General features: G+C 59.3%; 1 protein-coding gene across 6 annotated transcripts in view; it reads left to right on the top strand.

The window, feature by feature from the left end:
* The window catches only part of ADGRB2 (adhesion G protein-coupled receptor B2), a 36,001-nt gene extending 23,168 nt beyond the window's left edge, over window positions 1-12,833 (top strand). The window contains exons 12-30 of one of the 6 annotated variants that reach the window (XM_036025685.1): window positions 259-589; window positions 946-1,051; window positions 1,232-1,275; window positions 1,507-1,633; window positions 2,058-2,161; window positions 2,262-2,364; window positions 3,104-3,254; window positions 3,432-3,501; window positions 3,910-3,976; window positions 4,120-4,205; window positions 4,496-4,594; window positions 6,599-6,770; window positions 7,297-7,392; window positions 7,760-7,799; window positions 8,427-9,046; window positions 11,360-11,395; window positions 11,702-11,800; window positions 11,898-11,954; window positions 12,337-12,833. In XM_036025685.1, the coding sequence (XP_035881578.1) occupies window positions 259-589; window positions 946-1,051; window positions 1,232-1,275; window positions 1,507-1,633; window positions 2,058-2,161; window positions 2,262-2,364; window positions 3,104-3,254; window positions 3,432-3,501; window positions 3,910-3,976; window positions 4,120-4,205; window positions 4,496-4,594; window positions 6,599-6,770; window positions 7,297-7,392; window positions 7,760-7,799; window positions 8,427-9,046; window positions 11,360-11,395; window positions 11,702-11,800; window positions 11,898-11,954; window positions 12,337-12,522 (2,594 nt within the window). In that variant the 3' untranslated portion in view covers window positions 12,523-12,833. The remainder of the gene's footprint in view (window positions 1-258; window positions 590-945; window positions 1,052-1,231; window positions 1,276-1,506; window positions 1,634-2,057; window positions 2,162-2,261; window positions 2,365-3,103; window positions 3,255-3,431; window positions 3,502-3,909; window positions 3,977-4,119; window positions 4,206-4,495; window positions 4,595-6,598; window positions 6,771-7,296; window positions 7,393-7,759; window positions 7,800-8,426; window positions 9,047-11,359; window positions 11,396-11,701; window positions 11,801-11,897; window positions 11,955-12,336) is intronic. The other 5 variants (XM_028513736.2, XM_036025686.1, XM_036025684.1 and 2 more) reach the window with 5 other exon arrangements.
* Window positions 12,834-21,747: the final 8,914 nt, after the last annotated feature.

Here is a 21,747-nt window from a genome sequence, read left to right as displayed (position 1 = left end):
TGTTCCTACTTCTCTCTCTCTTTCTTGGGGCCCTGTGTTTTCTTGTTTAACTCCTTATTTTTTATCTTTCTCTCCGTGTCCCTCCCCTTCTCCCACTGTGTCGTGTCTCTCTGTAAACGCCCCTGGGCTGGCACCACCCTCGGTGTGTCTGCATCTGCCTTCCTGGTGTCTGTCCCCCCACATTTCTCTCTTCCCTTGTGTGTGTCCTCTGTGTCTGTCTGTCTCCGGTGTGGCCCGCCACCCCTGGTCCCCCTGCAGTGATCAGCATTCAGCGAGAGCCGGTCTCCGCCGTGTCCAGCGACATCACGTTCCCCATGCGGGGCCGCCGGGGCATGAAGGACTGGGTGCGGCACTCGGAGGACCGCCTCTTCCTGCCCAAGGAGGTGCTCAGCCTCTCTGCCCCAGGGAAGGGGGCTGCCTCTGAGGCGTCAGGCAGTCCCGGCAGGGGGAAGGGCCCAGGAACGGTGTCCCCCGGCCCAGGCTACTCCCATCAGCGCCTGCTCCCGGCAGACCCTGAGGATTCCTCCTCCTACTTTGTGATTGGTGCTGTGCTCTACCGCACCCTGGGCCTGATCCTGCCGCCCCCCAGGTGAGTGCTTGGGGAGGGGACGGATGGGCTTCAGAGGGTCCAGGGAGTTCCAGGTGAGAGGAGGAACCTGTGCTGACCACCAAGAGATCCAGCTGCATCCTGCTGAAGCCTCGGGGACCCCTCGCCTGGCTCTGTGTATGGGCGCATCCCAAAGATGCCCATGAGGCTTCGCCCAGGTCCAGGGAGCATTGAACTGAGTTCTAGACCTCACCTGAAGTTCTGGGCCCCACTGAGCTCTAGGCCTCTCCCAGAACTTGACCCCTGGTAGCCCCCTAACCCCATCTGGAGCACCTTCAGGGTTCCTGACTGGGTCTGGGCACCTGCTGGCGGGAGCTGACCTCAGAACCTGTCTACAGGCCCCCACTGGCCGTCACATCCCGAGTGATGACAGTGACCGTGCGGCCCCCTACCCAGCCACCAGCTGAGCCTCTCATCACAGTGGAGCTCTCCTACATCATTAATGTGAGTGGAGGCCCAGGCAGGGACCTTGGGAATATCCTGATGTGGACGGCCACAGGCCTGTCTAATGGGGAGGTGGTGTGCCCGATGGTGGGCCGACCCTCTGACCTGCGTGGGTCCTGCGTGGTGGGTTGGAAGGTGGGGTCCCCAGCCCACACTGCGCTCATGTCTTCTGCTCCCCAGGGCACCACAGATCCCCACTGTGCCAGCTGGGACTACTCCAGAGCGTGAGTGGGGTGGGGGCTCTGTGTGGGGAACAGTGCAGCCCTAGGACCCCTCTCCTCGGGGGGATCTCCTGCCTGGAAGGCCAGGACGAAGGGCAAATCCGGGGGGTCCCAACTGCCTGCCTCTTGGCTGTGGCCTCGCCCTGGATTCACCTGTTCTCGGGCAGTGGCCAGCGCTGAGGGTGGGGCCGTGGCGCTGGGCTGGGTCTCACTTCACCTCTTCCCCCGCCCAAGGGACGCCAGCTCAGGGGACTGGGACACTGAGAGCTGCCAGACCCTGGAGACCCAGGCGGCCCACACCCGCTGCCAGTGCCAGCGCCCGTCCACCTTTGCCGTGCTGGCCCAGCCGCCCAAGGACCTGGTGAGTGGGAAGGTGCCCAGGCTGAGCTGGAAGGAGGCGCCTGGGCTGCCAGCGGCCATCTCGCCAGTGGCAGCAGGAAGCTGGTGATCCCACATGTGTGTGAACAGCAGCACTTCTGGGATTGCACGTGGAAGTCTGTCCCCTGGAGACGTGCCTGTGGGGAGGGGTGGTGGTGGGCATTTGTGTATGTACACACGTGCGCCTGTCTAGTTATATGTGCAAGAGTGTGGGTGATGCGCATAAACATGCCTCCACGTGGTCGGCTCTGTGCACCTGTGCGGACAGTGCTGAGCCCCCTTTTGTGTGTGGCTGTGACAGAGGGGCAGGTGCCAGTCTTTACTAAACAGGGAGCAGGGAGGCTGAGGGCACCCCTTCACCTGCCCTCCCCCAGCGACCCGTCTGAACGTCTGCTCATCTCCCCCAGACTCTGGAGCTGGCAGGCTCTCCCTCGGTGCCCCTCGTGATTGGCTGTGCTGTTTCCTGCATGGCGCTGCTCACCCTGCTCGCCATCTATGCTGCCTTCTGGAGGTAGGTGGGACGCTGGGAAGGCTGGGTGGGAGCTGACCAGTCATCTCAGGCTGAGCCTGGGCAGCCAGCTCCCCTGTCTCTGCCCGCTGTGCCCTCTCAGGTTTATAAAATCTGAACGCTCCATCATCTTGCTCAATTTCTGCCTGTCCATCCTGGCGTCTAACATCCTGATCCTCGTGGGCCAGTCTCGGGTGCTGAGCAAGGCAGGTGCAGGCTCCTGGGGTGCCAGGGAGTGAGAGTGGGGTGGAGGGGTGAAGGTGGAGGGTGCTTGCAGGTGGCGGTGCCTGCGTGTGTGTGTTTGTACCTAAGTGACGGGTGTTTGCACATGCTCCGGCCGTGTGTTGGGCGAGAGTGTGCGTAATTGTGTGTGAATATACGTGAAGGCGTCAGAGAGGAGGGGTGTGTGTGCTTGAGCAGTAAGTGTCTGTGCACATCTGTGAGAGTCCACATGAGCTGAGCGCCTGCATGCACATGCGAGGGCAGGCGGCGTGTGTGGAGCCGGGGCCTTCTCATGTCTGTGGACATGTAGGCGCCTCAGCGAGGCCTCTCGTGCCATCTGCCTGTGGATGACCTGTGCTGGCTGTTCCTTATGCCCCTTCAGCCTTTTCTGCACAGCGCCAGCACTGTGAGTGCCAGGTGTGGGGCCTGCCCGGCCATGACATGGCAGGTGCTCCTGTCTGCCCCCCCCCGCCCCCCGCCATCCTCGTCCGTGTGTGGGCAGCCTGCCCGCCTGCCTCTCAGATGCTGAATGCTGTGTGCATGTCACCCGGCCTGTGTCGTGCTGTGTGTGGGTGCAGGAAGACGGGGGTGCCTGGCAGGGCTCTGTGGGGGGCGGAGCTTGGGTGGGTGGCCGTGGCAGCACCCAGCAGCGGGTGTGGGAAGCCTGGCGCCTCCCACCCTGGCGCTGCTGAGGGCCACTCCCTCCTTCTCCTCTCCTTGCAGGGCGTTTGCACCATGACAGCCGCCTTCCTGCACTTCTTTTTCCTTTCCTCCTTTTGCTGGGTGCTCACCGAGGCTTGGCAGTCCTACCTGGCTGTCATCGGACGGATGCGCACCCGCCTCGTTCGCAAGCGCTTCCTCTGCCTGGGCTGGGGTGAGCAGGGCCCGTGCCGGACTCTGCCAAGGGGCTTTGGGGGTAGGGGCAGCAAGACAGGTTCAGGTTCGGCCCTGGCCCCCCTTCGTGGGCACCGGGGTCACCTGGGCTGGGGTCTGGGAGGATGAGAGGACCCCGAGGACTAGCCATCTCATTCTGGCTCCCCCACTCCCCCAGGTCTGCCTGCCCTGGTGGTGGCCGTGTCTGTTGGCTTTACCCGCACCAAAGGATACGGCACATCCAGCTAGTACGTGGCCTCCCGTGGGGTTACCGAACCTGGCAGGGCCCCAGCCTGGGCCTCGGGCCTTTACGGGCTGTGCCTCTGGCCCACGCCTGCTGCGGGGCTTTGGGCAGACCCTTCCCCATCTCAGAGCCTCAGTTTCCCTGACTGTTCTGGGATTGGGTAAACTCTAAGAACCATTTATCTCAGGGGTCAGCCTTGTTTGACTCCCATGGGGCTGGGCCTGAGGGTCTGCACTTCTGTTAGAGGGGAGACCGAGGCTCACCAGGAGCCAGTGGCTCCCTCTGATCCTGCTGGGGGCTCGGCCTCATCGCTGGTGTGGGCCTGGCAGCCCAGGGGGCTCTGAGGGATGGTATTCGAGGGTGGGGCGGAGCCTGCCTGGGTGTCTAATGCTCCCTCTCCCCCACCCCCCAGCTGCTGGCTCTCTCTTGAGGGTGGCCTGCTCTATGCCTTTGTGGGCCCTGCGGCTGTCATTGTCCTGGTATGTGTCCCTTCAGTGTCCTGGGAGGGGTGTGGCCCAGGGGGTCTAGCCCTCCCTGCACTCCAGCTCCCCGCTGGGGCTCCCGCTGCCAGGAGGGCGCCCAGTGACCCTGTCTCCTTCACCCTGCTCCCCCGGGCCCCCAGGTGAACATGCTCATCGGGATCATCGTCTTCAACAAGCTCATGGCTCGGGACGGCATCTCGGACAAGTCCAAGAAACAGAGGGCCGGGTAAGGGTGGGGGTCTCTGTGACTTGGCCGTGTGGGCAACGGTGTAGGGAGGGAGGGCTGTGGCCGCTTCCGGAGGCAGGGCTCTGCCTGGGGCTCCCTGACCCTGGTGCCTCGAGGGTGCAGGCAGGCGGGCACTCGGAGTGCTCAGCTGCAGCCCCGCGCCCACCCTAACCCACCTCTCTCTCTCTCACCTGCCCTCCCCCTCCCACCCTGCTCGGGGCTCATGCTGCCCCTCTCCTCCTGCTTCCCATGTGTTTCCCCCCTTCTCCCGTGTCTGTGCCGCCCCCGAGGTCGGAGCGGTGCCCCTGGGCCAGGCTGCTCCTCCCCTGCTCAGCGTGTGGAGCGGTCCCCAGCCCCCTGCTCAGCTCAGCCTCGGCCAGGAACGCCATGTTAGTTGTGCCCCCGGGGGGTGGGGGGTGGGGGGGGACAAAAGAATGGGGGGCAGTACCCTTGGTGGGCGGGGGAGGGGTATCAGCCCAGTGCCCTGGAAAGCTCATCCTGCCAAGGGCCTGGTGTCAAGGTGACAGGGGGCATCGGGAGTGAATGTCTGTGCTTCCCGGAAAATTCCGGGTTCCTGTGCCCACCCCTTTGTTCCCGCCCCTGCCCTCACTGCCCGCTTACATTTAGGCACAGCTAAAGACCCCTCCTTACACCTCGACTTACAGGAGCTCACAGAAGCTCAGGTCCTTAGAAGTTTTGAGCCTATAGAACCTCAGAATTAGAATGGTAGAATCTTAGAATAAGACAGTTGGAAGCTGAGAGTGTTAGAATGTGAATCATAAAGTCAAGGAATCTGTCAAGGAATCTGAAAGTTAGAATTTTAGAGGCATTGGATCTCAACCAGTTGGGAGACAGAGAATCTTGGCGGTAGAAAATTATGTCATTGAGACACCCCTGTCCCTGGCAGCTGAGAATTTTAAAACTTGAGGGGCCTCAGGCCCCGCCTCCACCAGGGCCAGAAACGCATCTCCGCCTCCCTGCGCGGTGGAGTCCGGCTTTATCCCGCGCACCTCTAGGGCCAGGCTGCGCCTTGTCTCGGGGGTGGCTGGCACCGTCTCTGTGGAGTGGAAAGCTCACTGTCCCTGGGCTGCCAGCTGCCTCTCTGACCCAGTCTGTCAGAACGAGCAGTTAAAAGCTTGGGCTTTGGAGGCAGCCAAACTGGATTTGCATCCCAGCTTGGGCTCTCTCTGCCCAGCTGGGCGCACTCCAGTTTCTTCATCTGTAAATTGGGATAATAACCCCCACCATGCCTGTTTATTGAAGTTGTTTTGATCACAATGTGAACTAATGTATGTAAAGTGTTCAGTGTAGGGGCTGGCAGAAAATTAGCGGTTAATCAAGAGTAGCTCTTATGACTGTGATTAGGCCCTCTCTTCGCGTTGGCTTTGCCCCCCAGGGACTGCGGGGACCACTGTGCCTGCCCCTGCCACGTGGAGCAGGCCCCAACCCCTCCTCGTAGGATAGGTCTTGACCCCCTGCCCATCTCTCTGCCTTGTTGGGAGCGGTGCCCACCCCTGCCTGACTCTGCCACCTGGGGTGTTCATGAGGCGGTGTGGGCGGGGTGTGGCGCCTGGCCCAGTAGCGTAAGGCTGCCCTCCTGTGCCCATGTGGGCTGCAGCCAGTGATGGCGGGCCGGCACTGGTGGCTGGGTGCAGGGCCTGCCCACCTTTAACCCTGCCCTCCTGTGAAGGAGGCGGGGTATGCATGAGTTTGGCCCTGATCCTGGCTTTCACCCCCAGCCCCAACCATGATCCTTTTGCCCAGGGCTCTGAGCAGCCTCTGGGGGCCTGGAGCCCCTCCTTGGGGAATGGAAGGGGACGAGCCGCTGCTGTAGCGGCCCTGGCCCCATCTTTCCCCCAAAGACCTGCGTCCTGTGACATCCTCTGTGGTCTCTGCCTGTTCAGTCTTCCTGTCTCTGCATCTGTGCCTGTCTCATTCTCTCACTGTGTCCTCTCTCATTGTCCCCCTTCTCCCAGAGTCTCTGGCGGGGTGGCCCAGGCCTGTGATTTTGTGCAAATTGGAGCTGAAAGTCACAGCACCTGGATGTGTCTCCCTTCTCCTTTTCTCCCTCAGTGTCTTGTTCTGCCCTCTCCACCTCTGTCCCCTGATGCTGCCTCTGGCTGTGGCCCAGCCCCCTTGGGTCCTGTGTCTGTCCCTCCCACCTCTGTGGCCCCTGCTCTGGCTCCGTAGTTCTCCATTTCGGTCCCCGTTCTCTGTTTCTCTGACTCTGGCTTCTCGGGCTGTCTCTGCTTTGGGACGTCACCGAGGTCTTGGGGCTTGGGGCCCCGCCAGTCTTGGGCAGCTTAAGGGCCCCAGGCTCAGCTCAGGCCCTGGGCCTAGCCCACCCTGCCCCCTGGAGTGCCAGCCTGATGAGCCCCCCGCTGTGTCTTCAGGGCCTCCCTCTGGAGCTCCTGTGTGGTGCTGCCCCTGCTGGCGCTCACCTGGATGTCCGCCGTCCTGGCCATGACGGACCGCCGCTCCGTCCTCTTCCAGGCCCTCTTCGCTGTCTTCAACTCTGCGCAAGGCTTCGTCATCACGGCCGTGCACTGCTTCCTGCGCCGAGAGGTGGGGCTGGCCTCTGCTGTCCCTCCGCACCCACCTCCCCAGGCCAGTCCTCTCACTTCTCCCTGCCTCCTCTCACCGGGGAGGATTGAGGCCCCGGCCAGGCCCCCAGCCAGGCAGCCCTGGGTGTGGGAGCTAAGGGTCTGGCCTCCTGGGCTGCTGGGGCTCCTGCTGCCCTCAGCTTCCCCCTGGGCCCTACGGCAGGGGTGTCAAACTCATTTTCACCAGGGGCCACACCAGCCTCTCGGTTGCCTTCAGAGGGCCGAATGTAATTTTAGGACTGTATAAACGTAACTACTCTTTAACAGTTAAGTGAGAACTTGGCACTGCCGCCGGGTAGAGACAAGGTGCCGGGCAGGATACAACAAGGTGGAGGCCGGATTTGGCCCGTGGGCCTTGTGTTTCCCACCGGTGCCCAGTGCGCTTCTGTTCTCCCAAACCCGCCTGGGGGCCGGGGGTGGGAGGCTCAGCCAGCTGTGGCCAGAGGCCCTTGGGTGGCCTCAGGCCAGCAGGCCCCCGCCATCCCCAGGTTCAGGACGTGGTGAAGTGCCAGATGGGCGTGTGCCGGGCGGATGAGAGCGAAGACTCCCCGGACTCCTGTAAGAACGGGCAGCTGCAGATCCTGGTGAGTGAGGAGGCCTGGGCGGGACGCCGGTGGATTCTGGGCATCCCCCCACCCCCATTGCCTTGCCCCGTGCCCCTCCATTTCCCCCATCCGTGGGGGTGGGGAACAGAGATCAGGTTTGATTCAGCCTCAGCCACTGGTCACTGGGTGGCGTTGGGCAAGTCTTTCCCTCATTCAGTTTTCCTGCCTGTCAGGACTGAACAGGGTGGGGGCTGGAGGAGCCATGTCTGGGGCCCCGGGCGGTAGGTTCTGTTGGGCAGTGTGCTGTGGGTGGCACCTCTGGGTGGGCAGGGAGGGGACTGAGCCCCCTCCCCCTGATACATTGATCCTCTCTCTGCCCACCTCCTCTGTCCCTCTCTGCCTATAGTCAGACTTTGAAAAGGATGTGGATCTGGCGTGTCAGACAGGTGAGTCTGCTGGCGCAGAGCTGGGAACGGTCCCCAGGGGAGGTCAGGCGGGGAGATCCCCGGCCCCTCTGTGGGGGGCCCTGACTGGGGTCTGACTGTGGAGTTTAGCTTTGGGGTCAGACAGCCCTTAGTGAATTCAAGGCTATGAACACACCTACTGTGTGACTTTGGGCAAACAGCCTACCTCTCTGAGCTGTAAATGGGTTAGGGGACATCGGGTGCCTAGCAAGGTGCTTGGAGCATGGTGGCTGTTACAGTATCGTATCATTTCCATGATTCTTACCAGAATCCCTTCCCAGTTCAGTCCCCTGGGGAGTTGCCCAGGGAGGGGGAGGAGCAAGGCCCTTTCGACAGTCTGGGGGCTGTGGGGTCAGAGGTCAGGACCTGCAGCAGAAGCTGACCTGTAGGAGCTGGGCCTTTGTTCCTCTCCCTGCCTTCTTCGGGTCCGTGGGCCAGTTGTCTTCCTAACCCCTCTGGTGTAGGGGAGAGCGCCAGTCACCCCACCGTCTCTCTAGGGCTCAGTTTCCTCCCGTCTGAGCCTAGGGGGTGGGTACCTGCCCAGCTTGCACAAGGGCACATGGGGGTCCTCCTCCCCAGAACTTACCTCCCTCCCACTCCCACCCCCAGTTCTGTTCAAGGAAGTCAACACTTGCAACCCGTCCACCATCACAGGCACCCTGTCCCGCCTGTCCCTGGATGAGGACGAGGAGCCCAAGTCCTGCCTCGTGGGCCCCGAGGGGGGCCTGAGCTTCTCCCCGCTGCCCGGGAATATCCTGATGCCCATGGCAGCCTCGCCAGGGCTGGGGGAGCCGCCGCCCCCCCAGGAGGCCAACCCCGTGTACATGTGTGGGGAGGGCAGCCTGCGGCCGCTGGACCTCACGTGGCTACGGCCGGCCGAGCCCAGCTCCGAGGGGGACTACATGGTGCTGCCGCGAAGGACTCTGAGCCTGCAGCCTGGCGGTGGGGGTGGAGGTGGCGAGGATCCCCCAAGGACCCGGCCGGAGGGCACTCCCCGACGGGCTGCCAAGGCGCTGGCCCACGCTGAAGGCTACCCTAGCTTCCTGTCTGTGGACCATTCGGGGATGGGGCTGGGCCCTGCCTATGGGTCTCTCCAGAACCCCTACGGGATGACCTTCCAACCGCCACCACCGACACCCAGCGCCCGCCAAGTGCCCGAGCCGGGGGAGCGCAGCCGGACCATGCCCCGCACTGTGCCTGGCTCCACCATGAAGCTGGGCTCCCTGGAGGTGAGGGGCTCCGGGGCATGAAGTGGGTGTGGGAGGCCGGCCCCCATATATGCCTGAGACTGGGTCTGAGTCCCAGGCAGCAGCCAGGAAGGGACAGCCAGCAACCACCCCCGAGCGGCATCTTCGTACCCAGTCGCTGGGAGTGCATGCGCTGTGCACCCCTCCTTCTCTTAGTGCCCACAGCAAGTCCGAGGACATCCTGGCTCCTCTGAACTCCTCAGGGGGCTTGGACTTCACGTGCTGAGGGTGCCCTGCTTGATGCATTCACACTTCGGGTGAATGGTTAGGATGGATCTTCCTTTGAGGAGCCTGGGCCCCCCAGTCACTCAGACCTGGGTTCTGATCAGACCGCTGCTGGTTGGTGGTGAGCTCTGGAGCAGAATCTCTCTCCGGGCCTCAGTTCGTCTCTCTCAGCCTTCATGTCTCTGAGCCTCAGTTTCCTCATTTGTGAAGTGGAGGTAACAGAGCAGCTTCCTCATAGGGTTGTCGTGAGGACTGAGTCACACAAAACACTTATTTCTGTGGGGGCATCTAGAAGGTGCTAGATGATTGGGAATTGCTGCTGTTACCATCCCCAAATCAGCATCAGCACCGCCCACAGGCCGGTGGTGACGCACCCTCCCCTTTCTGAGAAAACGCAAGCCCCTTTCTCTGCCCCGCTCTCCCTCTGGCCCCCTCAGACCTGCTCCTTGCACAGAATCCCTAGGAACAGGAAGGGGGTAGTGACCCACTCTGGAACTGTGGAACATTCTAGAACTGTAGTTGGAGGGACAAGAAGGATGTGGATAGGGAAGAGGGCAAGAGTCAGAGCTCAGACACTGTTGGCTACTCGTGTTCATCCTTGGAATCCTGCTCCCCGTCCTCCGCACGAAGGAAATTAAGTTAGCATCTAGGAGGTTCGCAAGTTGAGATTTTTTCCTCCCAAAGTGCTTTTGAACATTTGGTGCCTGCTCCTGTTGCAGATGGCAAAAACAGGAAGGCGTAACAAAGACAAAACTTGACACCAGCATCGGTTGGGGGTGGGGGGCGCTCAGCATCATGGTTTCGGTCTGCGGACACCTGCTGTTCTCGGACCACAGAGGAAGAGCCAGCACTGGGCTCCTTGTGTGGGAGGCGGCCATAAATGTGGCAGCATCTGGAGGGGTCAAGGGTGACATCCTGAATTCTGGTGTGGAAAACTGGTGGCGTGGAGGTGGTGGAGTGGGAGCGAGGCGGAGGGTGGGGGGTTCTGAATTTATTCATTTGGGCACAGCCGTGGGCATAGGGACCAGGAGAGGTGTGCTGACCCCAGACACGGAGGTGTGGCTGGGAACGGGGGACACACGTGTGCACGCACGGTGAAGGGCAGGAGCAGGCCCGGGGCAGAGCTTGCAGAGCCTGGTGTTGGGGAAGCTGGCGGGGGTGGCAGGGCTGGTGGAGAGAGAGCAGGCAGGGCAGTGGGAGGAGGACTGGGGAGTGGCATCGTGAAGACCAGTGGTGGTGAGCATGTCTGCCGGGCCTGGGACTTGGGAGATCTAGATGATGGTTTCAGCATCATCCTTGAGGACCTTGGGGCAAGTCCCTTTCCCTTCCTGGACCTCAGTTTCCCCAGTGTAACCTCGGATCGTTGGCCCTGGTTTTATACCAGCATTCTAAGACTGGAAGGTATCCTCCCTGAGTGGCACTGGACGCTGAGTAGGTTGTTAGGACCTCGGAGGGGGTGACCTCGGGCAAGTGAGGGCCAGAGAGGTCAGGGAGGGGCTAGGGAGGTTAGGGAGGCAGGGCCTGGCTTTTTAGAAAAAGGAGCAAGAGAGGGACAAAAGCTTGAGTCCTTGTGTTTGCAGGGCAAGTGGAAGGTTCTAGGGACAGGGAAGCCCGTGGCTGGCAATGAGAAAGAGGCAAGAGGAGGCAAAGGGGTAGAATTCAGGCCACAGAGGAAGGAGCGTCTGCTCTGTGATCCTGTGTGCGAATCCATGTCCCTGCCACGTTGTGAGTCTGCACTGGGACATTTGGATCATGTGCAGTTGCGTGTCTGTGCGTGTGCCAGTGTGTGTGCCTCCTGTGAGCACCCGCCTGTGTGCGTGCATTGCAGGGGTGGCAGTGAGTGTGGGCCTGGGGTCTGCGCTGCAGCCCACGGTGGGGTGGTGCCTCAGCTCCTCATCCCCCAGGTCCAGCCCCGCTTCCCACAACCCAAGGGTCTGCCCTTTAAGGATTCTGAACTCCTGGGCCTGGGCAGGGGTCAGGCTCTGGGGCACCAGGTTTCTGGGCTCTACAGTTCCTGAATGTGGTAAAAAAGCTCTTCTCCTTCACTGCCTCCTTGCTGCTCCTTCCCAGAGAAAGAAGTTACGGTATTCAGACCTGGACTTTGAGGTAGGTGCTGTGTGTATGTATGTGTTGAAGGGGCAGGGATTGTCCCTGGTAGCTCCACTCCTAATACTAGTCTAAGCCCCACTGCAGAGCCCGATCCCGCGAGCCTGTGGTTTCTGTGGGATCTTCCCAACCTCCCCCCGCCCACTCCTGTAGCTCTGGGGTAGAGAGCGAGCCAGGCCTTGTCCTAGAGGGCCCAGCGACAGGCAGGGATGTGGGGGCCCAGGATGCGGAGTGCCCTGAGTGGGGGGGCTGGCTCATGGCGCTGCCCCACGGGGGAGCCCCTCCTCTGACGCCCTTGGCTCCCAGAAGGTGATGCACACCCGGAAACGGCACTCGGAACTCTACCACGAGCTTAACCAGAAGTTCCACACTTTCGACCGCTACCGAAGCCAGTCCACAGCCAAGGTGAGGGTCCCTCCCGTGGCCGCTCGGCCCGAAGCTCAGGGCCCAGCCCGGCGCAGTGGCCTCTGGGTCAGACCCTGACCCGTGGCCCCCGTTACAGAGGGAGAAGCGGTGGAGTGTGTCCTCGGGTGGGGCGACTGAGCGGAACCTGTCCGGCGTAAGTGTCCCTGGACTGGGTGGGGGTGAGGGGGCTTCGAGGGACTCATTCCCTCCCTGTCCCCCTTCCTGCCTTGGCCAACGGCCTGCTTTGTACCCGAGGCACAAGCAGCACTTCTGGGGTTGTGGGGATGGGGAGTGTTGAGGAGGGGGGTCCATTAGGGTTTTGAGGAGGGCAGGCAGACTCAGGGGCTGTGGTCCCAGGGGTCAGGACCCCAACTCTGAAGCCAGGCACATCTGGATCTGAACCTGACTTTGGCACCTGGTTGCTTGGTGACTCGGGGCATCACTGGCTCTCCCTGGGCTTCCTTGGTGTGCTCTCTGTACCGTGGGTGAGAGGCTGGTGTCCCGTGTCCACGTCCCTCCTCCTGCTCCCTCCACAGGAGAAGCCCAGTCCAGGGGAGCGCCCTAGCTTGTCCCAACAGCGGCGACATCAGAGTTGGAGCACCTTCAAGTCCATGACGCTGGGCTCACTGCCCCCCAAGCCCCGAGAACGGCTGGCTCTGCACCGGGCACCCGCCTGGGAGCCCACAGAACCACCAGATGGTGACTTCCAGACAGAGGTGTGAGTGCCACGCTGGACTGCCCACTGCGTATAAATATATATATCTCTCTATTTTCACACTCCACTTTGGAACCACCCAGGAGCCAGCGCCCCCTCCCCTCTCCCGAGGGCTGGGCAGGGAGGCGCAGTGGACTCCAAGGGGCTGCAGGAGCCGGACACAGCGTGGCCGGGGGTGGGGGCCAGGGACCTTTCCTGTTTCTGAGAGGCCCCTCAGCCACTGGAGCCCGTCTTCACCCCAGCCTGTCTGTCCCTGTCCTGGGCTGGGGAGGGGGGAGGGGACCTTTGTTGGGAATAAACTTCACTCTGTGGACTTTGCTGCTGCGCTGTTCGCTTCTCCCGGGTGAAGGCCCAGCCCTGGGGCCCCAGCCTTGTTTGTCTCCTCGGTTCCCCTCACTCGGTCTCATTACACTGCGTGTGATGGGGTCAGGCCAGCCCTGGCTGGGAGGGGGCACCTACGCTCTGACCCCATCTTTGCCCTTGAATCCCTGGGTGGTCTTGGACACACCCCTCTCCTGGCGGGCACCTCCGGTAGACAGACTGGGATGTGGGGCGGCCTTCCGTGCAGCTGGCCTTCCTCAGCGGCTGCGGCGGTCGGAGCTGCCTTTCGCCAGGTGGGCGTGGTGGGCCTTGGACGATGGGACCCAGGGTCACTCTGCCAGCAGATGTTCAATCCCAGCTGCTTTCTGGCGGCTCCGTTCTTTTAGGCAAGCTTCTTTACTCCTCTCAGCCCACCAGGCTTCCATCTCCCAGCTCTCGTCATGCACCTTTGCCCCCAGAGGGAAGGAGACCTTCTCTTAGATTCCACTCTGCAACCCCCCCAAGGAAGGGCTCTGATTGGCTCCAGGCAGGGGTGGGACACTGGGATTGGCCTTTGGGAACCTCAGGGGAGGAGAGGTTGTAGGTTCCAAGAAGTGGGTGATAGACTCACAGGAACAAAGCCCCTGTCTCTGACCTGACAGCAGACCCCACCCCACATCCTGGGCTAGGCCTCTGTCTGGGCCACCACCTAGAGCCTTCTGGGTATCTGTGTTCCTGTCCCCTTCCTTCCCAACCCTGGCTCCACTGGCCACAGTTAGGATCTCTGTGGGGTTTAGCTGCAAAGTGTATTCCCCTCTCCTCCTGTACTTTCTTGCTTTGCATCTGGTTTGAGAAGGAAGTTTGGCATGTACCATGTTGATTCTGCCCAGATAGCAACCACAGCTGCAGCAGAGGCTCCTCCGGGCTTTGAGACTCACCACTGCCATGGTCAAGGGCGGAGCTTTCCTGCATTGAGGACTCTGCTCCTCTCTGCCGCTAGGTCCCCATTCTCCCAGGCACTGACTTGCCACGTCACCTTAGGCAGGTCACTGGACCCTGTCTGACTCAGGTTTCCTTATCTGTAGGCCAGGCAGCCCTTCCATTAGGGCTCACATCTAAAAACCTGTCATTTCTTTCCCGGACTTGAACTTCCCACCTGATTGCCTTTATTCTTTCTGCCTCCATTATCCAGCCCTTTGTCCACCTAGCCCAGGTGTGATTTTTGCAAAATGCAGATCTGGCCAGGCCACTGTCCTGATCAGAAGCCTTTCGAGGATCCTAGAATTAGCCTAGTAGAATGCAAAGCCCTCCCTTGCGCACCTCTCCTGGTCCACCTCTCGCCTCCCCACCCAAGCACCGCCCTCTCCTCTGCCTGGAACTCCTTCCCGCTTACACTGGCAAAGTCCCCTTCATCCTTCCCGATGCAGCTCAGGCGGCCCCTCTGCGAAGCCATCCTGAACGCCCTGCCCCAGCAGTCAGCAAGTACTTGCGGGGCTCCCCCAGCCTGGCACACTCTCCCACGATAGCGCTGCCCACACAGAATTGCTGTCATCTGTGTCGGCCTGGTTTGGGTTTGTGCGCTCAGCCCAGGGCTCCGCAGGAAGCAGGCACCAGCCAGTCTTTTCTGAGTGAACAGATGGGATGTGCAAATCTCCCCAAATATTAGCTTCCTCATCTGCAAGACAGGGATAATGATAACTCTTACCCAGCCTTCCTTGCTGGGTATCCGGAGCATGACATGAGCCTATTCATGGGGAGCATTTTGCAGGGGTTATCTCCCCCTCCCCTGGTTATTCCTTATAGCCCTGGGTGCTATCCTAGGACCCCAAGTGGGAAGCCAGCCCTAGGTGCTGTCCAGGGTGCTGAAAGAGGCCCGCTGCCCTCTCAAGAGAGAGGGAAGCCTGAGAGGCTCACCCAAGCTCAGCGGCAGCCTTTCCTTGCCTTCCAGACTGGCAGGGTGAGCAAACAGCCCGTCCTCCATCAGACCAGACCCCAGGAAACATCCAATAAAAAAATAATGCAAACTACACCTGACATTTTCTAGTAGTCATTTTTTGAAAGCTTGAAAAATGTGGAATTTATTTTAGTATATTTAATGCAACATATCAGGAAACATCATTTCAACACATAACAGAATCACCAGTGAGATACTGGACATTCTTTTTCGTTCCGCGTCTTTGAAATCTGGTGTGTGTTTTACGCGTACAGCACATCCCAGTTCGGTCTGGCTGCTGTGGCTAGTGGCTACCATGTTGGACAGCACAGCTCCAGACAGAAAAAAGGTAATGACCTTGAGCAAGTTAATGCTGTGTCCCCAGCGAAAAGGAAGTACAAGTCCTACCTCGCATCACTGCGTCATGGTGAGGACTCCAGGAGGCGTGGTAGGGAAGGCCCCCAGCCCAGTGCCAGCACACAGTAGGCCCTGAGTCAGTGTTCCTGGGGCTAGGGAGTAGGGCATACAGGTGGGCAGGGAGCAGAAGCAGAAGAAGCTCCTGAGACCTGTGCAGTCCCAGTGGAGCTGCATGCTCTCCCCAACCTCTACAACCACCCCAGAACCTACCTTTCCTCCTCCCACCTGCAGCCCCAGACTCTGGGAGAAGGAGGGTAGGTTGGGACTGGCACTTGAACAGACACATTAAAACTCACTTGGGTTTAATGTACTTCCATTAGGCACCAATTAAAAGGAAATTAGGTGGCCTAGGTGGCCTAGGTGGCCTGAGGGAAAACCTGGTCGTGGGATGCTGCCAACTCCTGCTTCTCTTGACTCATACCCCTTGAGGCTTTCTCTTGCCCAACATGGCAGCTCCTGGGGTCCACATTCAGGGCTTTTTAGGGCCATTCCCCAGTACCCTCATTATTTCCCCAGTACTCCTACAAGGCTACCAATCCCCGGAAGACCCTCGCCCTCGCAGGTCCTAAGGCATGGCGAGTATGCAGGGCAGGGGAGACTCCCATAAGGGGCTTCAGACCAGTGGGATGCCGAGAGGAGTGCTGAGTAGGGGGCTGGCGTGATCTGTGTTAACAGGATTGCTCCGAGTGGATGGGAAATGGATTGGGGGTGGTACTGTGGAGTGAGGGGGATGTGGAGAGACCAGCGACGAGACCATATGAAGGAAACTAAACTGCAGGGTGGGGGCGGGGTGCCATGCAGAGAGCATGGAATCTGTATGTATGTAGGTGTGGATGGTATGGGAAGGAGCCAAGGATGATTTGTGGGCTTGTGCCTTACACAACTGCATGGATGACCTTGCTATTGGATTTGGGGTATAGGAAGAGGACTAGCTTTGGCATTGGGCATGTTAAGCTCGAAACACCTTGGAGATGGTCAAGGGAAAATGTCAAGCAGGAAGCTGGTGATCAGATAGGATGGCTGGGCTGGAACCACTGGCATGGCAGGGGGCTGTGTTGGAGCAGGTAGCAGAGTGAGTGGGAGGCAGTGAAGACGGTGTAGATGGTTCCTGAAGTGGGGCCGTGAGAAGATGGAGAAAAAGCTCAGGGCGCACTGTGGGCTCTGAAGGCGAATGAGCTGGAGAGGATGATGGAGTGTTTCCAGGAATGGAGAGGCCCTCGCCCCCTCCCCAGGATCCTACGCAATGACAGACCCAAAATAACTAGCCCCGCCGTCTTGGGAGGCGGGGTCCTGCAACCTGGTAACAGAAATCACAGAAATTCGTTCTGCTCATTCTGGGGGCTGCAGGCCAGCCGCTGTTTCTGAAGAGGGCGAGGGGGGATGGGGTGGGCACTCAACAGAACCTCAGACCCTCTGGGAGGAGGGAGCTCTGGGCTCACTGGGGAGCAGCCAGGGTGCAAGATGGGGATATAGACACGGTGCCCTGGGCTCTGCAGCCTGTGTCTCTGCTTCCCTTGACCAGGCAGGAGCAGAGGTAAGCCCTCCCCCCGAGTCTCAGCTCCCCGCTAGGCCTGCTCCGGGTTGGTATGTCCCCATCTCCTGCGGTGGCATGGCACAGCCCCAGCTATCAATCCAGGCATCCCTAGAGTCAACCAAGAAAGTCAATATTTAATTTGGGCACCATGTTAATGCCATCGATTACTGACCCCTCCACTTCCTCTGGCTCATTTGTCACTTCCCACCCACCGGGGGTGGGGGTGGGGCCTGGACTCAGTGGAGGCAGAGCGCAGCCTGGGGTTGGCTGTGGGGAGCCGGCCTCCGTGTGCGGGTGCTGCCCTGGGCTACCCAGCCTTCTTTCTCCCTGAGCACCACTGATCTGCTTCCTGAGCCCTGTCTCTGGGGAGGGAGGTGACAGGGAAGGGGATGGCAGTGGTGTGGGGTGAGGTGGGGAGGGGAGGTCCACTTTCCTCCCAGGCAGGTTGAGTCCAGTTCCCTGCAGGGTCCGGAAACAGAGCAGGTGTGGGTGGGGGTTGAACGAGAGGGGGAAGGACAGAAGCCGTGGAGCACACCGCCACCACAGGAGACAGGTGCGAGGCCAAGGGCTGTGCCAGCTCAGGCTTCTGGAACCTCTCCTGGCTGCCCAGTGCTGAGACCGTGTGATGCTGTGGGACCCACACGGGGACCTTGAAGTGAAGGTCCCCCGCTAGGCCCCAGAGAGCACGTGGGGTGCATGGGGCTTAGAGGCTCAGAGTCCCGCTGGGTAGTGAAAGAGGATGGTAGAGTGGGCAGGGGCAGGGTGGCAGGGGGCAGGGCCCATGTCAAGGCTGGACTGTGTCCAGCTTCACTGTTTGTTTTTGTCAATTCTGTGGGTCCATATACGGGACCCTTGGCATTTTCCCCCAGCCCAGCCCATCCGCCCTCAGAAAGGGGAATGGCATCTGCTCTGGGGGCCAGACTCGTGCTCAAATAGCAGGATGCTCAGTGTCCTTGGGCAAGTTAAGTAATCTCTCTGAGCCTCAGAGTCCTCCTCTGAGAAGTCTCTTAGGACCTTGGTGAGTTTGTACAGTTTTCCAAGTGTCAGGGATGGGCAGGGGTGAGCTTTCATAGCTCAAAACAATGTTCCCCAGAGTCCGCACACTGAGTAGCTGCCCAGCCTGGTGCGGCAACCACTGGGGAGCTGTCCACTGCCAGTCCTGGCCACCGTGGCACCCTGGGTGGTCCCCATTCTCCCCAGCTCTCGAGCCAAGGCCATGTCACTGAGGGGACAGTTGGGTCCGGCCTGCCATGTACCACTGGGTGACCAACCCAATAGGCAGAAAGTCCAGCCTGGGGCACCAGCAAGGTGGCAGCAACACATGTAAACACACACTTAAGTGGCAAGAAAGTCTGCTTTGATGAACTTATCCAGAGTTTTGCAATCAAAAACCCAAAAAGAATTTGTTTCATTTCAGCATACATGTATATGCCGTGCTTCATGGATTAACATCACTTCTATTATGAATTATCTAGGGGGAACTTCAGACTGTTTCAATGGGTAAGGCATCTAAGTGTCCTAATCTGGCCCGGATGCCTCCCGTCCTGAGCTGCCCCAGGACTTCTCAGTGGCCCGGGTGACCCTCTCTGAGCCACTCAGTCAAGCCTTGAACCAGAAGAGCCCGACGGAGTCATGCAGTAAACATTTTCTGACGTCAAGCTGTGCCAGGCTCTGAGCTGGACACTGACTGACAAGGTACAGATGAGGAATTCGTGATCTGCAGGAAGGATACTGAGGAGGTGGGAAGCAGGGGGAAGGGATGGATTTTGTTTCCTCTGTCCAAAACCTCCCGTGGCTCCAGAATAAAGGTAAGGCTCCACACCGTGGCCCATGAGGCGGGGCCCGGCCTGGTCGCCTGCCACAGTGCTGCCTGAGTCTCTCACCGCTCCCCTCACTGATGGAGCTCTAGCCCTCTGGCCTCCTTTCCGCCCCTCCCACATTTCACGGTTTCTCCCACCCCAGGGCCTCTGCATGTGCTGTACCCTCCACTTAAAAGGCTCTTTCCCAGTTATCTACTTTGCTGGGGCCTCATCTTTTTAAAAAAGATTTTATTTATTTATTTTTAGAGGGGAAAATAAATAAATTTTTAGAGAGGGGAAGGGAGGAAGAAAGAAGAGAAACATTGATTAGTTGTCTCTCACACGTGGGCCCACAACCTAGCCATGTGCCCTGACCAGGAATCGAACCAGCGAACTTTTGCTTTGCAGAACAACGCTAAACTAACTGAGCCATGCCAGTCAGGGCTGGACCTTTATCTTTCAACTGGAGCTCTTAATGCTACCTCCTCAGAAGGCCTTCTTTGCACACCCCTTGCCCCTTCGAGTCCCCTTTTCTCATATCACTCTAATCCTTTAGTACTGCTTCTCCTGACCTGAAATTATAGCACCTGTTTCCTCTTTATTGCTGTCTCCCTCACTAGACTGGGAGCCTGAGGGCAGAACAGGGTTAGATTCACTGAGATACACACCGTCGCCGGGCACGTGACAGGAACTTAAAAGATACTGTTGAGTGGATGATGAATGCATGTGGTGCTTAAGGTTCCGACCGGACATCAAGAGGGTGGGTATCCTGGAAGCAGAGGTAATCTCTGGCCTTCAGTGCCCTGCCACAGGCCAACTGTGTCTGTGTCTAGTGCTGGCGAGTGGGTAGGGGGATGGTGCTGCACGTGCAAGCCTGAGAAGGGGAGAGCCCCAAGGACTCCAGCCTCAGGACATGCATATTGCAGGAAGCTCATTCCTTGCATATTAACTTGCTGCTGGACTGACGGCTCCCGTTGCTACTGGATTTTTCACTGTCAAGGCAAATGGTTGATCGGGGATGGGGGTTGGGAGGGCAGAACATCCAAGTTCAGGAGACTAAGTGCATTTTCTGTGAGAGTATCATTTGCAGCCAGTGGGGGGCGGGGGGTACTTGCTCCCAGGTGGCCATACAGAGGTGCTACATGTGCAGCTGCCTAGCTGAGTGTGCTAGGCACACTTAGCTGGCCTGCAGTGCAGACGGGGGACTTAGGCTTTACATGGCATCTTTTCTGAACCCAACTGAGGGTAGGAAGGGCCTTTAGAGACCATTGAGTTTCACAGCCCTCATTGCACAGATAGAAAAACTGAGGCCCACAGAGGGGAGAGGTTGCTCGAGGTCATATCCTGAATTCACAGAGGGTCAAGGCCAATGCTCAGAGGACAGTGAGCCTTTACGGAAAACCAAACGTGTCTCCGTCATTGTGCTGGGCACGGGACTTGCCACACTAGAGAAGCCCACACACAGTCCAGGAAACGGGGCCGGAGGAAGAGGGAGCTGGACATGGACCTGAGTGGGGGGTGTCTCCTCTGCCTTTAGGGGGAGACTCCTTAAAAAAGGAAACTCCTGTGCTGAGCTTTGAAAACTAATTGAGAGCTCAGCGGGTGGAGAAAGGGGAAAGGGCACTGCAGGCGGAGGGTGCCGCGTAAGCAAAGGCAGGAGACATGAAACAACCTGGCAGGTTTGGGGAATTGCAAATCGTGTGGTTTGGCTGCAGAGGAGAATGCGGGAGGATGGACGGGCTGCAGATATGAGGCTGCAAGGGAGGCGGGTTCTGATCAGAGGGGGCCTGGCGGGCCGTGATAGGGGTCTGGATTTTATTCTGAGGACTGCTGGGGAATCACTGAATCGCTTGGATTTTAGAATGACAGCTGCAGTGACCAAGGAAAAGTGAATTCGGCAAACACGTTTTGAGCACTTACTGTGTGCCAGGCACTGTGCTGGGTCCTGGAGATTGGGTTCTGAATGGGGCACACACATCTCAGCCCTGCAGTGTGAATACGACAGACAGGTGTAGCAGGTAGGAAACTTGGCACACAGTCTCAGGAAATACCCCATTTCTTTTTCCTTAAATCAGCTCCAATGTGACTCACTCTAAGTCCTTTCCTAGGAGTTGGCAGGAAGCTCAACCTCAGCCTTCACTGGGGCTCCCCGCAGAGGCGTGTGAAGGGATGTGCCTCAAGGACGCGCTGTCCCACCTGGGCCTAAGCATGGAGGCGGCGCCTTGTCTTTGGTCTGCACTGGTCACACAGAGATGCCCCACTGTCCTAGTCCACATGGTCCCTTGAGGTTCAGCAACTCAGCTGCTCCTGTGCCACTCGGGAGCACTGAGGCCAGCACCCCAGTGCCTGGGCTCCAGCCCCCCACAGCTCCGGTCGTCTGTGAGGGGAGGTGCTGCTGAGGCCCCCACTGCTCACAGAACCCCTGCTTTTGCTCCGTCTTCAGCTAGCCGCTCCCTCCCCTTTCCCTACCCACATCGGCTGCCCTCTTCTCCCCTTGGGAACACCTAGCACAGTCACTTCCAGGAGGTTCGATTTTTCAAAAGCCAGGAAGAGCCATCCTCAGACTTTAAGCAGCTTTCGTGCGCAGCCGGCACAGTTCCCCGAGGCTAGGGAAATCAAAGGGCTTGGCTACCAGCTTGGAACTGGGAGGGAAGCACAACAATGAGCATTTCAGTAAATTATCCTGCTACCAGAGTGGATGGACTGGAGAGACCCAGGCAGCGATACCCTGAGAGGGGCGGAGAGGCACTGAGCTTTGTGGGAGCTCAGACGGGGGTGGGTACCAGGCTTATGCCTGGGGGCCAGGAAAGGCCTCCCAAGGAGGGGAGTTTTCGCCAAACTGAGCCCTGAAGACAGCAAGGAAAAGTGTTTTTGGGAAGAGGGAAGAGCAGGTGTCAAGGCCTCAAGATGAGAACCTACAGGGGTGAGTGAGGAACAGACAGTTGCCCTGTGAGAATAGCTTGGGCTGAATGAGGTGGGGCTGGGTGGTGGAGCCTCCCAAGTGCAAAGCCAAGGTTTGGAGCTCACCTTGACAATGAGAAGCCATTAAAAGATTTTAATCAAGAGATGTCATGACCAGATTTCTGGTTTTGAGACACTGGTTGGCTAGCAGTGAAAAAAAAAAAAGGGATGGGGAAAGGATAAAAAATTGGAGGAACAGGGAGCCGTTGGCAGAAGCTGCACGGATCCAGGCCAAGGATGGTGACCGCCTGGCCCTATGGCAGTGGTGGTGATGGAGAGAGAGGGCAT

The sequence above is a fragment of the Phyllostomus discolor genome, chromosome 5 (genome assembly GCF_004126475.2).
Source record: "Phyllostomus discolor isolate MPI-MPIP mPhyDis1 chromosome 5, mPhyDis1.pri.v3, whole genome shotgun sequence".
Taxonomy (NCBI): domain Eukaryota; kingdom Metazoa; phylum Chordata; class Mammalia; order Chiroptera; family Phyllostomidae; genus Phyllostomus; species Phyllostomus discolor.
This window is presented reverse-complemented; position numbering and strand designations above follow the sequence as displayed.